General features: G+C 61.0%; 1 protein-coding gene across 3 annotated transcripts; it reads left to right on the plus strand.

The window, feature by feature from the left end:
- Window positions 1–1,525: 1,525 nt before the first annotated feature.
- Window positions 1,526–14,914, plus strand: SNTA1 (syntrophin alpha 1). 3 transcript variants are annotated; one of them, XR_014949621.1, is made up of 8 exons: window positions 1,526–1,823; window positions 4,081–4,266; window positions 11,196–11,394; window positions 11,479–11,686; window positions 11,775–11,885; window positions 13,317–13,513; window positions 13,590–13,777; window positions 14,048–14,914. XR_014949621.1 is itself a non-coding variant. In XM_021546356.3 (8 exons), exons 1-8 carry the CDS (start codon window positions 1,559–1,561, stop codon window positions 14,138–14,140), a joined length of 1,467 nt encoding a protein of 488 aa, XP_021402031.1. In that variant the 5' UTR covers window positions 1,529–1,558; the 3' UTR covers window positions 14,141–14,914. The 3 variants fall into 3 exon arrangements, 2 of the variants coding, with proteins under 2 accessions (XP_021402031.1, XP_085414062.1); XM_021546356.3 differs by having other exon boundaries at window positions 1,529–1,823; window positions 11,755–11,885; XM_085557936.1 differs by lacking the exon at window positions 1,526–1,823 and adding an exon at window positions 1,975–2,091 and having other exon boundaries at window positions 11,755–11,885.
- Window positions 14,915–15,199: the final 285 nt, after the last annotated feature.

A 15,199-nucleotide genomic window follows, 5' to 3' on the forward strand; every position in this document is an offset into this window, starting at 1 on the left:
GTGGCCGCTGGGATGAGCCACAGCTCTGTGCCCAGCTCCCACTGCTCCTCCTGTGACAGCCCAGCGCAGGGACACCCAAAATGTCCAGTGTGGGGGCAAGATTTGGGATGAGCAGCTGGGAGCCTGTGTCCCTTCCCATGCCAGTCCCAGGATGGAGTGGGAAGTGCCAGGTCCTCCTGGTGCCCTGTGTCAGGCCAGAACAAGGAGCACTGGGGAGCACTGGGGAGCACTGGGGAGCACTGGGGAGCTGTATCCCTGCTGGTGCCCCATCCCAGGATGGTGAGGGGAGAACCAGGCTCTTCCAGAGTCCCATCCCAGGATGGACCAGTGGGGCCCTGGTGTCCTGGCCTCTCCCCATGCTCCATCCAGGCCAGAGTCGTGTCTTTCTGGTCTCCCCATCCCAGGCTGGAATGGGAAAAGCTAAGGAGCACTGGGCCCTCCAGGTGTCTGTCCTAGGATACAGTGGGGAGCCCTGTGTCCATCCCAGGATGGAGAGGAGAGCTGTGTCCCTCGTGGGCAGGCATGGGGAGCCCTGGGGAGCACCGTGTCCCTCTGGTGCCCCTCCATCCGGGCTGGAGAAGGCAGTGCTGGGGAGCACTGGGAACATCGTGTCCTCCCGGTGCCTATCCCAGGATGGAGCGGGGAGCGCCGGGGAGTTGTGCTCTTCCCTGTGCCCCATTCCATGATGGGGAGCACCACGGAGCTGTGTCTGTTCCTGGTGCCCCGTCCCAGGTTGGTGCGGGGAGCACTGGGGAGCATCCCGGTGCCCCGTCCCGGGAGGGAATGGGACGGAGCCGCGGTCCCGGTCTCTCCCAGGGCTGTGTCCCGGTCCTGCGGGGCGGTGTGTGGCGGGACGGGACGGGGCACGGAGCGGTGCGGGGCGCTGAGGGGCGGTGCGGAGAGACTGTGCAGGGTGTGGAGAAGCGGTGCGGGATAGGAGGTGAGGGGCGGTGCGGGCGATGTGGGACGGGGGATAAGCGGTGCGCGGGGTGCTGAGGGGCGGCGTGGAGCGGTGCGGGGCGGTGTGGGACGGGCGGTGAGGATCAGGCGGTGCGGGACGGGCGGTGCAGGGCGGTGCGCAGGGCGCTGAGGGGCGGCGTGGGACGAGCGATGCGCGGGGTGTTGAGGGGCGGTGCGGGACGGTGTGGGACGAGCGGTGCGGGACGAGCGGTGCCGTGTGAGGGGCGGTGTGAGGGGCGGTGTGGGACGGGCGGTGCGGGGCGCTGAGGGGCGGTGCGGGGCGGTGTGAGAGGCGGTGTGGGAAGGTGCGGGGCAGTGTGAGGGGCGGTGCGGGGCGGTGTGAGAGGCGGTGTGGGAAGGCGCGGGGCAGTGTGAGGGGCGGCGCGGGGCGGTGTGAGGGGCGGTGTGGGACGGTGTGGGACGGGCGGTGCGGGGCGGTGTGAGGGGCGGTGTGGGACGGGCGGTGCGGTGTGAGGGGCGGTGTGGGACGGGCGGTGCGGTGTGAGGGGCGGCGCGGGGCGGTGTGAGGGGCGGTGTGGGACGGGCGGTGCGGTGTGAGGGGCGGCGCGGGGCGGTGTGGGACGCGGAGCGCGCGAAGATGGCGGCGGGCAGGCGCGCCCCGCGCACCGGGCTGCTGGAGCTGCGCGGCCCCAGCGGGCAGTGGCTCCGCGTCCTGCTCACCCTGGCCGAGGACGTGCTGGGGGTCAGCCCCGCAGACGGCCCCGGGCCCGGCCCCGAGGCCCCGGCGGCGCAGCTGAACGGCGGCGAGCCGGGCTCCGCCGCGCCCGAGGCGCTCGCCAACATCAGGCGCACCGTGCGCGTCGTCAAGCAGGACGTGGGGGGGCTCGGCATCAGCATAAAAGGTGAGGCCGGGCCCGGGGGTCCCGGGGCGGCGTGGGGAGAGGGGCATCGGCAGCGGGACCTGTTGCTGCTGCGGTCCCGCGGCTCGCTCGGAGCGAGCCCCGCGGGGAGCGGGGCTGGGGTCGGGGTCCTCACCGTCCCCAGCCCCAGCTTAGCACGGGGAGGGGGATAGTGGCAGTGACGGCACCGAACCATTCCCAGCCTACGGAAAGAGCGATGATTTGGGGTGCGGAGTGACCGGCCAGTGCCTGCCCGCCGTGCCCGACCGGGGTGAGGGACCCCAGGGTTTGTGAGCCGGTGGGAGACCCGCTGTCCCCTTCACCCACGGGTGGGGTGCTGGGGGCACCGGGTTACGCGAAAGTTTCCCTTTTGCAGCCAAAAGGAGGGCTGGGCCGGCGTGTCCTTGTCCTACCGTGTTCCTGAGTTGGGAAATGCCCCTTTAAAGCTGTCAGCAAAACGAAGGGAGGGATGTAAAGCCCCGGGAGATCTGCCGGCGCTGGGTGGGGTGTTAAACCAGCGCGCTCGAGCTTGGAGATGTGCTCCCGGGAAGCCTTCCTGTTTTATGTCTGTTTTCCCTCCCGAGCTGTCCCGCTCCTTGGTGACTCGCCTGAACTTCAGGCTGGAAACTTCTTAGGGCAGTGCCGTTCCTGCCTTTCTGCCTGCCTTTGATTTTCACGGGGCTCCGAGCGTGTTGGAAACTGTGAAAGCAGGATGAAAAGGGCAGCGCGGAGACAGGGACAGGGCTGTCACGGAGCGTGGCTGTGAGAGGCAGCGGGCCGCCCCGGGGCAGTGACAGGACAGCTCTCCCCTCCTGACGTGGCTTCTCCTCCCAGCTCAGAGGGGGCACAGACGCAGCCTCCGGCTCCCTCTGGTAGTGGGGAGGTTTTGCAATGTGAATGTGCGGCTGCTGGAACTGGATCGACACTGCTGGCCGTGTCTGCAGGGTGCCCCAGCGTGCCAGCCCTTTTTTTGGGAAGCACAAACCCCCTTTCGTAACCACCCCATGGCTGCCAAGTTATTGCTTGCTCTGTGGCTCCTCCAGGAAAGGAGAAACTTCCCTTGGTTCAGTTAAAACTTTACTTTTGCAGTGACGTATGTGGAAAAGATGTAGTTGCCATCAAAAATGGGTAGTGGAAGGAGTTGTGGAGGGCGGGGCAGCCTAGGGCAGGACAATCTCCTCACCGAGCTGCTGGCATGTCGCTGTTCATGTGCCAGCCGTGCTTCATGCAGGGACACTGGGTGCCACCTGGGGTTGAATGTCCTGCCGCAGGACGTGGCTTGGGGCTGTCAGGACAGCGGGGAGCCGAGCGAGAGCCGGGCTGGCGGAGGCTCTTAGCTCTGGCAGGGCTCTCGGCACTGGCAGCCGGGCGAGGAGCCGCTGGCGCAAGGACGGAGCAGCCCCCGCCGGGGCCTCTGACAGCTGATAACCGGAGCCCTCACTGGCTTGGCAGGCGGCTGAGCGAGGAAATGCCTGTGGCACCGGCTGGGAGCAGCCCGGGGCGGGCAGTGACAGCGGGCTGCGCTCAGCATCTCCCTCTGGGATGAGGATTATCTCTTGGAGACTCCTCGGGACAGGCTGTCCCGGGGCGCGGGGCACATCGGGCACTGCTGATCCCCGGCTGCCACGGGCAATGGCTGCTGCATCCCTGTGCCCTGGCACGGAGGCGGCTCGGATCTCCCTGCGGGTTCAAAAGTCGATGTGCAAATTGATCTCCTGAAGCCGCCGGGAGTTTGAATAACATTCTTTTAATCAGGACAGTGGGGAGCACCCGGCAAATAGGGCTGCTGTGTGGACAGGAACATGCAGCCAGATTGGTTTACCTCTCCCTGCCTCTTTGGCCTCTCCAAAAACATTCAGCTGTGTTATCTGTTGAGATCATAAAGTCCTTAGAGCCAGGATAGTTGCTCAGCATACATGATTAATAATGCAAATAACGATACACTTTCCTGCCAAAACTGATGGGGAGATGGCCAGGTTATGTGTTCACTCTGTGAATAATCCGTGACCAATCTGAGTGGTTTTGGAGCAATCACTTCATCAGCTGTAAAGCCTCATGGTACTTTGGCTGCTGTGGTTGGTACAGGTGTCCTGTGGGTATCTGGGGGAGTGGGCAGTGGGCTGACCTGGCACGGTGCTTTGAGTGCCAGCAGAAAGGCTCAGCCTTGCTGAGACCATCTGGTACCACAGCATCCCTCTCCCCACACACTCCTCCAAGCGCTCCTACAGCCACAACCGCTCCCTGTCTCTTCTGTTTCAAGGTGGCCGAGAGAATAAAATGCCCATCTTGATCTCCAAGATCTTTAAGGGGCTGGCAGCAGACCAGACCGAGGCGCTGTACGTGGGGGATGCCATCCTCGCCGTCAATGGCACCGACCTGTCCGAGGCCACCCACGATGAGGCCGTGCAGGCCTTGAAGAAGACGGGCAAGGAAGTGATCTTGGAAGGTAGGAGACAAAGATGTGATGAGGGCAGAATGGTTCTCCTTCCTGTACTGGGATGACACAGGGGTGGCATATCATCTGCAGCTGCATTTGCATACTCTTTCAAATGGAAAGCAACATATGCAGAGTAATTTGTCTGCTCATCCGGAGAGCTGGAGGTAACTGCTGGGATCTCCCTGGATCTCCCTGTCTCCTTACGGAGAGGGAGGGATGTCTGTGCCAGTACTCCATGCCCAGAGGCTCTGTCTCCCCACTGTGGGACCTCAGGCAGGCAGCAGTGGGAGGTGTGGGACAAGTTTCTGGAATTTGGGATTCTTTCATTGCACAGCATCACTCCCATGTCTGCAGTTCCTGGGGCAAGAGAAGACATTTTCTGCTTTTCCCCTGGTTTTAATTTAAACCCACATCTCTGGCTGGTGTAGGTTTATGCCAGCAGGGAGAGGGTGCACTGGTCCCCCACTCCTGCTGAGCACCTTGGGGTTTGCTGGGTGGGTTTTGGGCACATGGAGGGTGCAGCAGGGCCTGCTCAGGAACTACCCATCCAGGGGATGCTACCCACCAAGGGGATCCCTGGAAGCTGAGGCTACAAACATCCCAGGGATGCAGCCTTCACCATGCTGGAGCAGGCTGTTCCCTGGGAATGGGCTCCATCTGGTACCAGGCAGATAATCCCTGGTGTCTCCAAGTCCTGAGGGGGCTGGCACACTGTAGGAGCCCCCTCAAGCCCTCCTTGAGGACTGGGTGGGGGTTGTTGGGTTGGGACCATGGGAGTTCTGAGGGAGAGACCCCATTCTTCTCTGGCTACCCTTCACCTCATATCTGTCCATGTTTGCCCACCCTCTGCCAGCTCAGCCAGGCTGTGATAAGCATCCCAGATCTGTCCCTCGGGAAAGGAGCCTTCCCCTCCCCTCATTCCAACAGTCCCTGGGGTCACCCTGTTTACAGGGGGTTTTGGCACCAGAGACCCTTCCCAGGTCCCAAAGGGGGGTTTGATTTGGGGGCAGTGCTCAGGGCTGTCCGTGAACAAAGCAGTTCTGTGTGCTGTGCTGCCAGCGACCACTCTGGCTCCAGCTTTCCTCTGCCTTCCCCAGATTGTCTCAGCTCCAGATTTTCATTTTTAGCTTTGCTCAGCCCTTTCTACTGTGGGTTCCTCCTCTCCTGGGAGCCTCAGGACCACGGTTCAGCTGGAGGAATGTGCTGCTCTGCACAGCTGCTGGGAGCAGATAGGGTTGGTGGTGGGATGGTTTTGTTGTTCTTTTCTGACCAAAGAAAAATACAAGAGCTTCTTTCTTTGTGAATTTGCGAAATTCCTGCCTGGAGCCGCTGCTCTCAGACCACCCTCCCACCATTATCTTTTATTATATTAGGGATCCAGGTCTCCCTCCTGGGAGGCAGCTGCAGGCAGGGCCTTTGCTGTAGCTTGCTGAGCTCAGTATGACCTGCTGGGTTTCCTAATTAATTAAAACTCCCAGCAGGTACCCTTAGGAGGAGACTGGGGCTGGGCTGGCTCCCACTACAGCACTCTGGAGCTCTGGGTTGAGTTTGTATCTGATGTTGTTGGGGTCCAGCCAGAGCAGGGAAGGGATCGCTGCTGCTCATCTGGTCACTGATGTCACTGATAAACATGGTACATCTCCATCCCCTCCCTGATTTTGGGTTTGCTGGCACAGTGTAGCTCTGCCATGGGGGTGGCAGGGCTAGCACTGTGCCATGGTCAGGCTGTCACTGTCCTGTGGAGGTGGTGACCCTGCCTTGTACCTGCCACCCATGTGGCTCTCCAGGAGCTGGCTGGGCTGAGAGGCAGGGGGTGGCCTTAAAGTGCCTGAAGGGTGTTAAACTGGGGTGGTCCCTGCTGCCTTTTTCTGCTTGGAGAAGGAAGAGCTTAAAAAAGAGCACCTTAACATTACTTAGATACTTTCTGCTCCCCACATGCTGCCAGCTGTGACTCCAGCTTTCCTTATGGTGCTCTGAGTGCTAAACCAGAGTATTTGGCACAGCCAGCATCTGTTCACTCCTTGCTGCTCCTGGCTGCAGTCATTCTTGGGATTTGGAGCTTTTAGGGTGGTTTGCAGGTGGCATTGCAGCAGGTAACAAAACTAGGAGAGCTGGCACCTCCTCACAGGGCAGTGAGCTGGGCTGAGACTCCCCAAAGTGGCAGAGCTGGGAGGTGATGCATTTTAGTGTGAGCATCAGCAGTGGCTCCATGTGCCAGATTTCACCCTGGGCTGTTCAGCTTGGCTTCAGGCTCCTGGGTGTCATTGCTACCCAGGCGTGAGGACATGCAGATACCTCTCTGTGTGTCCTGCCAAGATTTTTTCTGAATGTGCCAAACTATTCTCTTGGTATTTGCAGGAGGAGTTGGACTGTATTTATATTACATTGTTATTTCAGGGAGAGTTGCTCTCCCTTGCCTTATTTTTTCCTTGGTTTCTTTTCCTTATTTTCATTGCTTGGAATCCAGAGACTCCATGGCAGGGGGAAGGCTGATAAACATCCTTCCAGCTGCCCTTGGAAGGGTTCTGGGGTCAGGAGAGGTTTTCCTGGTGAGGCCCCTGTGCTGTACTCTCATGGGGGAAGAACTGGAAGCAGTGGGGAGGAGGAGTTGGGGTAGCTGTAGGCATCTCACATCCATGACTTATTTGCCACAGGGATGCTCCTGGGGCTATCGCTGCTCTTTAGGACTTGCTTGGCCAAGTAATTCCTTGGAATTTGAAATTCAGAAAAATGGGTGCTGGGAGAGAGTGGGGCCGGGGATTCTCCAGAGTGCTGGTTGCCATAACCGTGGGAAGGAAGGCTTTGGATCTGCCCTGGGGATGATGCCAAGAGGTGATGGGGCACATCTGCCACCTCCAGACCTTGCTGCTCTGAAGCTTTGTTTTCCCTGGGGAGTTTCCTGGGTTTGTTTCTCCTCCCTGGAAACACGGAGGGTTGTCCCATGATTCCCTGCTGACAGTGCAGCACAAGGGAATATTTAGCAGAGAGCTGGGGCATGGAATGTGGCACTGAGTGCTGGGATGGGATCCTGGGGCAGGAGGGACAGCAGTGGCACCTCACCCTGCAGCATCCCATGGTATCATCTTCCTTCCTGGGGTAGAAGGACTTGAGCTGAGGCAGCTGCTGTTGTGTTCATGCTTGGAGCCAGGGGCAGGGCATGGTCCCAGGGTGGGGTGCTGGGTACCGTGTTGGCCGTTCTGGAAGCACATCAGAGCATTGGGTTGGAGCTGGCAGGTCATTTCAGGGTGTCTCTTTGGGATGTGTGTTTGCTCAACCCCCCAGTTTAACGTGCCAATTTTGCCTCATTAATCCTGAGACAGAGAGGGACCAGCTGGAGGTGGGATTAGCATCTCTGTAGGGCCAGCACTCAATCTCCAGGAGCTCTCTGGAAGATTTCCTGATGTTATGGCCTTGCTGAGGTGTGTAGATGCTGCTGGGAAGATTTTGGCAGGAGAAACAGCAGTACCACCCTACTCCTGACCAGAAATGGAGTCTGGAACCTCTTCTTTGAATCCACGCTGTGATCTCCAGGCTGAAGCAGGGTGTTCTGGTGACTGACCCAAGCAGTGAGAGGGTGTTCTTGAACTGCTCTGGGCCTCCATGTCTGTTTTCCTGCCTGGGGGAAGCATTGTGGCTCCTCAGGGAAGCTCTGTGGGGTCAGGCTTGGCTCAGCAGTGCTGAGCTGTGGGGATGCGTGGCGTAGGTTGTGCTGACTCAGGATCCAGGGTCCCAGGAGTGGTTGGTTTGTGATTGTGCTCCATCTGTTTGAGGGATGGGCTGATGGAGAAGTTCTAGCCAAGAAGTCAAACCAAAGAATTTTGATGGTTCTGCCCCTTTCTGGCATGCTGTGGAGAAAAAAACCAGTTGCAACACAGAGGCAGACCCAGGGCCTTTGGTTAAACATGTCCCTGGTGTAGCTCACTCCAGGTTTCAGGACACATGGGATGCTCCAGTGATTGGGAGCCCCTGTGCCACCACCTGGCCCCCTGCAGAGGCACTGTCCGGGCATGGGATGAGTGGCTGCACACCCAGAGACTTTTGCTGTTCCCCAAAAGCCTGAAACAAAGTTTTCCTTAGTGCAAAGCCCTGAGCAGTTAAAGGTACTGTTTGTCCTCTGTCCTCTGTTCTGGAGAGGATCAGTGGGACAGGCTCTTTCCCTGGAGAGCCCACGTGGCTTTGGAGGCCACATGGATTAGCACAGAAGCCACCGAGGGCTGTGTGCCTGCTGTAGGTGACTAAGTCAACAGCAGCCAGGCAGTGTTGCTGCCCGGTGGTTTTTAGAGGGTGCAGGCTGCCAGGGAGCAGGCAGGAGCCCCAGCATTGCAAGGTGCTAATTAAAAAGTAAAAACAGTTCAAGAATCACAATTACCACTAGCAGAGGCGATGCACGATGTGGTTGGAGTTGTTTGCTTCAATGAGTGGGGGAAATTAATTAATCCATTGAATACCAACTGCAGTGAAGGGACTGGCAGAAGTGTAAGTCAGCCTACTGTGAAGCCAGCGCTGGGGTCACTGGAGGGGACAGCAGTTCCCATGGGACGGGGATCTGGCCTTGGCCAGGGAGTGTTACAGTCTCCAGCACCTCCCAGCTCCCCGTGCTGGCTCAGGACCCGCCGTGCTTTGCGACCAGCCTGAAAGCCTCCTTAAAGCCACGTACCCGAGACATTAGACCTGCCTGTTGCCTCATTCTCCGTGCCCTGTCCCGCACTGGGCACTGCTCCTGCCCTCCGCGGCTCCCTCGGGACGTGACCCCGCCGCCGCCCAGCTAATGCCGGTGACGTCCCCCGCGTGCCCGGGGAGCCAGGGGCTGCCGCAAGGACGCCGCTCGGGTTTCAGCGGCTCAATGGCATCTTTCTGAGCTCCAATTAGTTCCCAGGCACCGGGATAATGGCAGGACCCCGCTGCCAAGATTAATGGCTCGAGTCAGATCCAGCGCGGCTCGGATGCCTGCGGGAACGTGGCTATTTTTGTAACGGGAGGCGCAGGGCACGAGGCTGGTGGCCCCCCGCCGCCGCCTTGGCCCCGGGGCCACCGCGGGGTGACCCGGCCCTCGTGGCACAGCACCGTGGCCATTTATAGCCGCGTCCTGCAGAGCACCCACGGGGCTCCACGCAGCTCCTGCCGGGCTGTCAGGATTTAGGGAGCTCACTGGGATAGGAGTGAAAGGGGAGAGCACAGAATAGGCCGAGTTGGAAGGGACCCACCAGGATCAGCCAGTCCAACTCCTGGCCCTGCACAGACATCCCAACAATCCCACCCTGTGCATCCCTGAGGGCATTGTTCAAACACTGCTGGAGCTCTGGTGGCCTTGGGCCCGTGACCTCGGGGGAGGATGGGTGGGAGATGACCCATCTGGTGGCCAGGTGAAGTTTGGGAGTGGGTGCATGCTGGCACAGTGTATCTTTGCCAGAGAAAAGGGCTCATTTCTGGTGGCACGTCAGGCTGCTGTGGCTTGGCTGCAGCGATGGAGCTGTGCCCATCCAGCCACCTACAAGGCTTGGCTGCAAAGCCAAACTCGTGTCCCCCATCCTGCCACCCACTCTGCTGGCTTGGACCTGGAGTGGAACCAGCCAGGGTGGCTGGGGACGTGGCTGAAGGCACGTGTCTGTTCATGGTGTTTTCCTAAGGGCCTCCAGAGGGAAACCCTTCCCTGGAGTCAGTAGCTGGTCCCTTGCTACCCTAGGGCAGGACCAGGACTGGCATCCTGCCTGCTCAGCTGGAGTTTTTCAGCCAGCATTGCTAAACTCATTTTCAGGATGTGCCTGTGGGGCCCCATCAATTTGTGGTACCTTTCATCTCCCCCTTTCCCCAAACCTCTGGAGCCAGCTGCCATCCCAGCGTGGCTCTGAGGGTTCTGGCTCTGGAGCCAGGCTCAGTGAGGACTGGTTTCTTGTCCCTGGTTTGAAGCTCATGGGGCAGGGCTGTGCAAGCAGAGAGCAGCTCTCCAAGGCTTTTCCTGGGGCCAAGCCAGGGTATTTGAGCACTGTTCCTCAGCTGGCAGCAGGACTGGCTGTACCAGCACAGTTTGGACTGTGTAATTTTGGCCTGGGACTCTCTCCCATTCCCCACCCCTGGCTGTGTGTGCTGCCCTAGGGAACTGCTCAGGCCTGGATCTGTGAACTGATCTGGGTTAAAGGGAAGGAAAAAGGGGAAAAGGCTGTTTTTAATCCCTCTTGCAGAGCTTCCCAGGCTGCAGTGGTGGAGCTGAGGTACTGGGAAGGTTCAAGGTGTCATGTGAGGGTGGGGAGGCCCTGGCACAGGGTGTCTAGAAAAGCTGTGGCTGCCCCTGGATCCATGGAAGTGTCCAAGATCAGGTTGGATGGGGCTTGGAGCAGCCTGGGACAGTGGGAGGTGTCCCTGCCCATGGCAGGGGGTGGATTGAGATGGGCTTTAAGCTCCCTTCCAACCCAGATGATTCTCTGATGAGCAATGTTCTTCTGTTGCTAAAGCAATTGCTCTTATCACTGAGGCCACAGCCTCCTGTAATTGTCTCTACCAGCAGAACCCTTACCATTCCTGGGGTTAGTGTGCAAATGCTCCATCCCCCTGCACCATGCAGGAAAGCCCTGCTGACATCTACACACATCTTCCCCTGATGCCCTACAGGCTCTGGCATGAATGTGCCAGTGTGAAGGTCCCTTTAATGCTGCTGAGAATCCTCAATAATGGAATGAGGGGGTTGCAATGGGGATGATCTTTAAGGTTCGTTCCAACCCAAACCATTCTGTGAATCTGTGTCACCCCCTGTGTGACCTTGCCCACCAGTGCCAGCCCTGCACCCGCAGGGGCAGGGGACCCGCAGCAGCCATCGCTGGCAGCTCTGAGGAGCTAATGAGGGGTCAGCAGCTCTGACTCAGGGAGTGTGGGGGTTTCAGCAGAGCAGGACAAGGCTGCCCTGGCCTGGGCCGTGTCCTCAGGGGGTGCTGCCTCTCTTCCAGTGAAGTACATGAAGGAGATCTCGCCCTACTTCAAGAACTCCTCGGCGGGTGCCACGGTCAGCTGGGACCCCTCTCCAGCTGCCCAGCAGAAGCGATCATCCCCTCTGCTGTCCCCTCGGGAGCTCCGGGAGAGCCGGAGTGTCCCTCTGAAGATGTGCTACGTGTCCCGCAAGTGCCTCCCCACCGACCCGGAGCACAGGTCAGCGCCTGGCACCGGGGCGGGCGATGGCACCGCGGTGCTCGGGGAGCCGAGGGCGGGCAGGCACTCATCGTGTCCCTGCAGGTACCTGGAGGTGTGCTCGGCGGACGGGCGCGTTGCCCTCTTCCTGCGGGCCAAGGATGAGGCCACGGCTCAGTCGTGGCTCGGCGCCATCCAGGCCAACGCGGCCGCGCTGCTGCCGCGGGTGAAGGAGGAGCTGCGGGCACAGCTGGCGGGGGCTGGCACGGTGGCCGGACGGGACATCAAGCACGTGGGCTGGCTGACGGAGCAGGTACCCCCCGGGCCCCCGCCACTCCGTGCCACCATGCTGCCGGTGGCCCTGATCCAGTCCTTTTTTAGCTCCCCAGCGCCGGCACCAGGAACCTCCTGGCCGTGCTCACAGAGAAGGAGCTGCTGCTGTACGGGAGCCTGCCGCAGAGCCGGGACGCTCTGAGCAAGCCCACGCACAGCTACCCGCTCATCGCCACCAGGTAGGGGCCGCCAGCTCAGTGCCCTCCTGCCCCTCAGGGATGGCGTGGTGGCAGTCCCTGGGGGCAGTGCCAGGGTCTGGGAGTCTGGGCACAACGCAGGGCTGGTGTCAGACCCCCAGAGTGGTGACAGTGTCCAAGGGCTGGTGGCAGAGTCTCGGGCATAGTGCGGGGGCTTAGGGCGCGGGGGTGGTGACACTGTCCGGGGCGGTGTCAGGGCAATGGGCAGAATGGCGCTGAGTTGCGGGCGGGTGTCGGGGCGGGGTTTCAGGGTGGAGGGCGTGAGGTCAGGGCGGGGTTGGGGCGGGTTTTGGGGCGGGGGCGGCCCCGGGGGCGGCTCCAGCGCGGGCGCTGCGGGGCCTCATCCGCGGGGCGGCAGCGCCCCCTGGCGGCGCCGCTGCGCGCCCGCGGCGGAGCGGAGCGGGGTGAGGCGCTGCGGCCGCGCGGGATGCGCGGCAGGCCGGGGCCGTGCTGGAGCCGTGCGGGATTTGGGATCGTGCTGGAGCCGTGCGGGATGCGCGGCAGGGCCGGGGCCGTGCTGGAGCCGTGCGGGATTTGGGATCGTGCTGGAGCTATGCGGGATGCGCGGCAGGCCGGGGCCGTGCTGGAGCCGTGCGGGATTTGGGATCGTGCTGGAGCCGTGCGGGATGCGCGGCAGGGCCGGGGCCGTGCTGGAGCCGTGCGGGATTTGGGATCGTGCTGGAGCTATGCGGGATGCGCGGCAGGCCGGGGCCGTGCTGGAGCCGTGCGGGATTTGGGATCGTGCTGGAGCTGTGCGGGATGCGCGGCAGGCCGGGGCCGTGCTGGAGCCGTGCGGGATTTGGGATCGTGCGGGAGCCGTGCGGGATGCGCGGCAGGGCCGGGGCCGTGCTGGAGCCGTGCGGGATTTGGGATCGTGCGGGAGCCGTGCGGGATGCGCGGCAGGGCCGGGGCCGTGCTGGAGCTGTGCGGGATTTGGGATCGTGCTGGAGCTATGCGGGATGCGCGGCAGGGCCGGGGCCGTGCTGGAACTGTGCGGGATGCGCGGCAGGGCCGGGGCCGTGCTGGAGCTGTGCGGGATGCGCGGCAGGCCGGGGCTGTGCTGGAGCTGTGCGGCATGCGGGATACGGGACTGAACTGGAGCTGTGCGGCATGCGGGATCGTGCTGGAGCTATGCAGGATGTGGGGCAGTGCTGGGGCAGTGCGGGATGCGAAGCGGGGCTTGAGCTGTGCGAGGAGCGATGCTGAGGTGCGGTGATGAGGCGGTGCGGTGCTGATGGGCAGTGCCGTGATGTTCGGTGTGTTGCGCCGGGGCAGTGCAGGTGTGCGATGCTGGGCGGTGCTGTGTTGTTGCTGGCGTGTTGCGGTGCAGGGGTGCAGCGCTGGGGCGGTCCAGCACTGGGGTGGTGCGGGGTGAGATGCGGGGCGCGGTGCTGAGCGCCGGCCGTGCCGCAGGCTGGTGCACTCGGGGCCGGCCAAGGGCTCGGCGCTGTACGAGGCCGAGCGCTCCTTCGCGCTGCGCGCCGGCGGCCGCCTGGGCGTGCAGACCCATCTCTTCAGCCTGGAGAGCCCCCGGGAGCTCGCCCTGTGGACACGCCTGCTGGTGGATGGCACCCACGGCGCTGCCGAGCTGGCCCAGGAGGTCTCGGCAGGTCAGCGCGGGCCCGGGGGAGGGGGCAGGGGGTGTGGTGGGACCTCCTGCTCACTCCTTCCCATCCCTGTCCCCAGCCTGCACGTGGAAGGGGCAGGACTGCACCCTGACCGTCCACATCGACAAAGGCTTCACCATCTCCACCAGCGAGCCCGGGCTCAGCAGGACCATCCTGCTTCAGCAGCCCTTTGAGAAGCTGCAGATGTCCTCGGATGACGGCATCAAGATGCTCTACCTGGACTTTGGTGGACCAGAGGGAGAGATCGTGAGTTGGCTTTACCTTCAGCAGCCCCACCCATGCTCCTGGGGGCAGAGGGGGAGCAGAGCACCCACCCTGCTCATGACACCCATCCAGCCTGGCATAGGGGTGACACGTGGCCCCGTCTGCCCACCCCAGCCAGGGTACACAGCCCTCCCCAGGGCCCCAGTAAAGCTGTGGTGGGTTTGGGGAGCTCTGGGTGGTACCTGGCTGAAAGCTGGCTGCTGCAGGAGCAGCTCTCCCCATTGCAAACATTTCTCCTTTTCTTTTTTGCAGCAATTGGACCTTCACTCCTGCCCCAAGACCATCGTCTTCATCATCCACTCCTTCCTGTCAGCCAAGGTGACCCGGCTGGGGCTGCTGGCATGACGAGGGAGCCCAGCTGTGGCTGGAGCAGCACAAGCCCCCGGCCCATCTATGCACCTCCCTCCTGGCTAAACCCATCCCAAGGAGACTGCAGCCCCCATGGGATCAGTCACCCCCAGCAAGGAGAAGCACCATCCAGCCAGGAAAACCCCCTTGGGGTGTCTGGGGGCAGCAGTGGGGTGAAACCCCTCTTGGATGGCAGCAGCAGGACTTCTCCGGTGCCTTCCTCTCCTCCTTCCTTGGTGGCTGGAGAAGCCCATTGGGAGCCCACGAGTGGACATGTGGCCATCACCCCAGTGCCTTGAGAGATGATATTTTCTGTACAAAGAACCCATTTGTATTCATGTTTTATATTTATATTGCCCACTTCCAAACGCTGATGCGGCAGCTCTTCCGCACCTGGGTTGGACCCCTCGGAGAGTCCCCAGGTCCTGCAGCACAAGGACCCCTGTGTCTTTTTTCCAGACAGGCAACCCAAGGGCTGGGGGCCAAACCAGCTCTAAAGTGCTTAAGGGACAGGAACTGCAAGATCAGCTGTATTTGCCAAATTTTTCCATATTGTGTGGAATGATAGGTAGGAACCACTTTTCTCTGTTGGAGTTGGACGGTTCGTTTGGTTTTGTGCACTCTGGGGTCACTTTATTTGTGGGTTTGGGGGGAGGGTTGTCAGGTGGCTGCTGCGGAATGACTTCTTTTATGAACCAAAAGATTCTGCATGGAAATGCCTTTTTTGGGGGGGTTAAATAAACTTTGCAGATCACAACCAGCAGGAGCCAAGATCTGTCTCCTGGTTTCACTTGGAGAAATTGAAAATCAGTTTGTGGTTGGTGTCTGGGCTGAGCCTCGGGGTGTTTTCCACCAGGGGGAGGAAGGGATTTGCTGTGAGCTGGTGGTGCTGGGGACACTGTTTTAAGGTGCCCAACACTGTGCTGGGAGTGGCAGAGAAGGACGTGCTGATGCCAGCACCACCTTTGGTGTTATCAGGTGGGTTTGGGTTCCCCACACTTTAGGATGCTTAGAGGAGGGTGGGCATAATTTCCAAACTCAGGAAAGTTGTGTTTT

Source organism: Lonchura striata, chromosome 20 (genome assembly GCF_050655825.1).
Source record: "Lonchura striata isolate lonStrDom1 chromosome 20, ASM5065582v1, whole genome shotgun sequence".
Taxonomy (NCBI): Eukaryota; Metazoa; Chordata; class Aves; order Passeriformes; family Estrildidae; genus Lonchura; species Lonchura striata.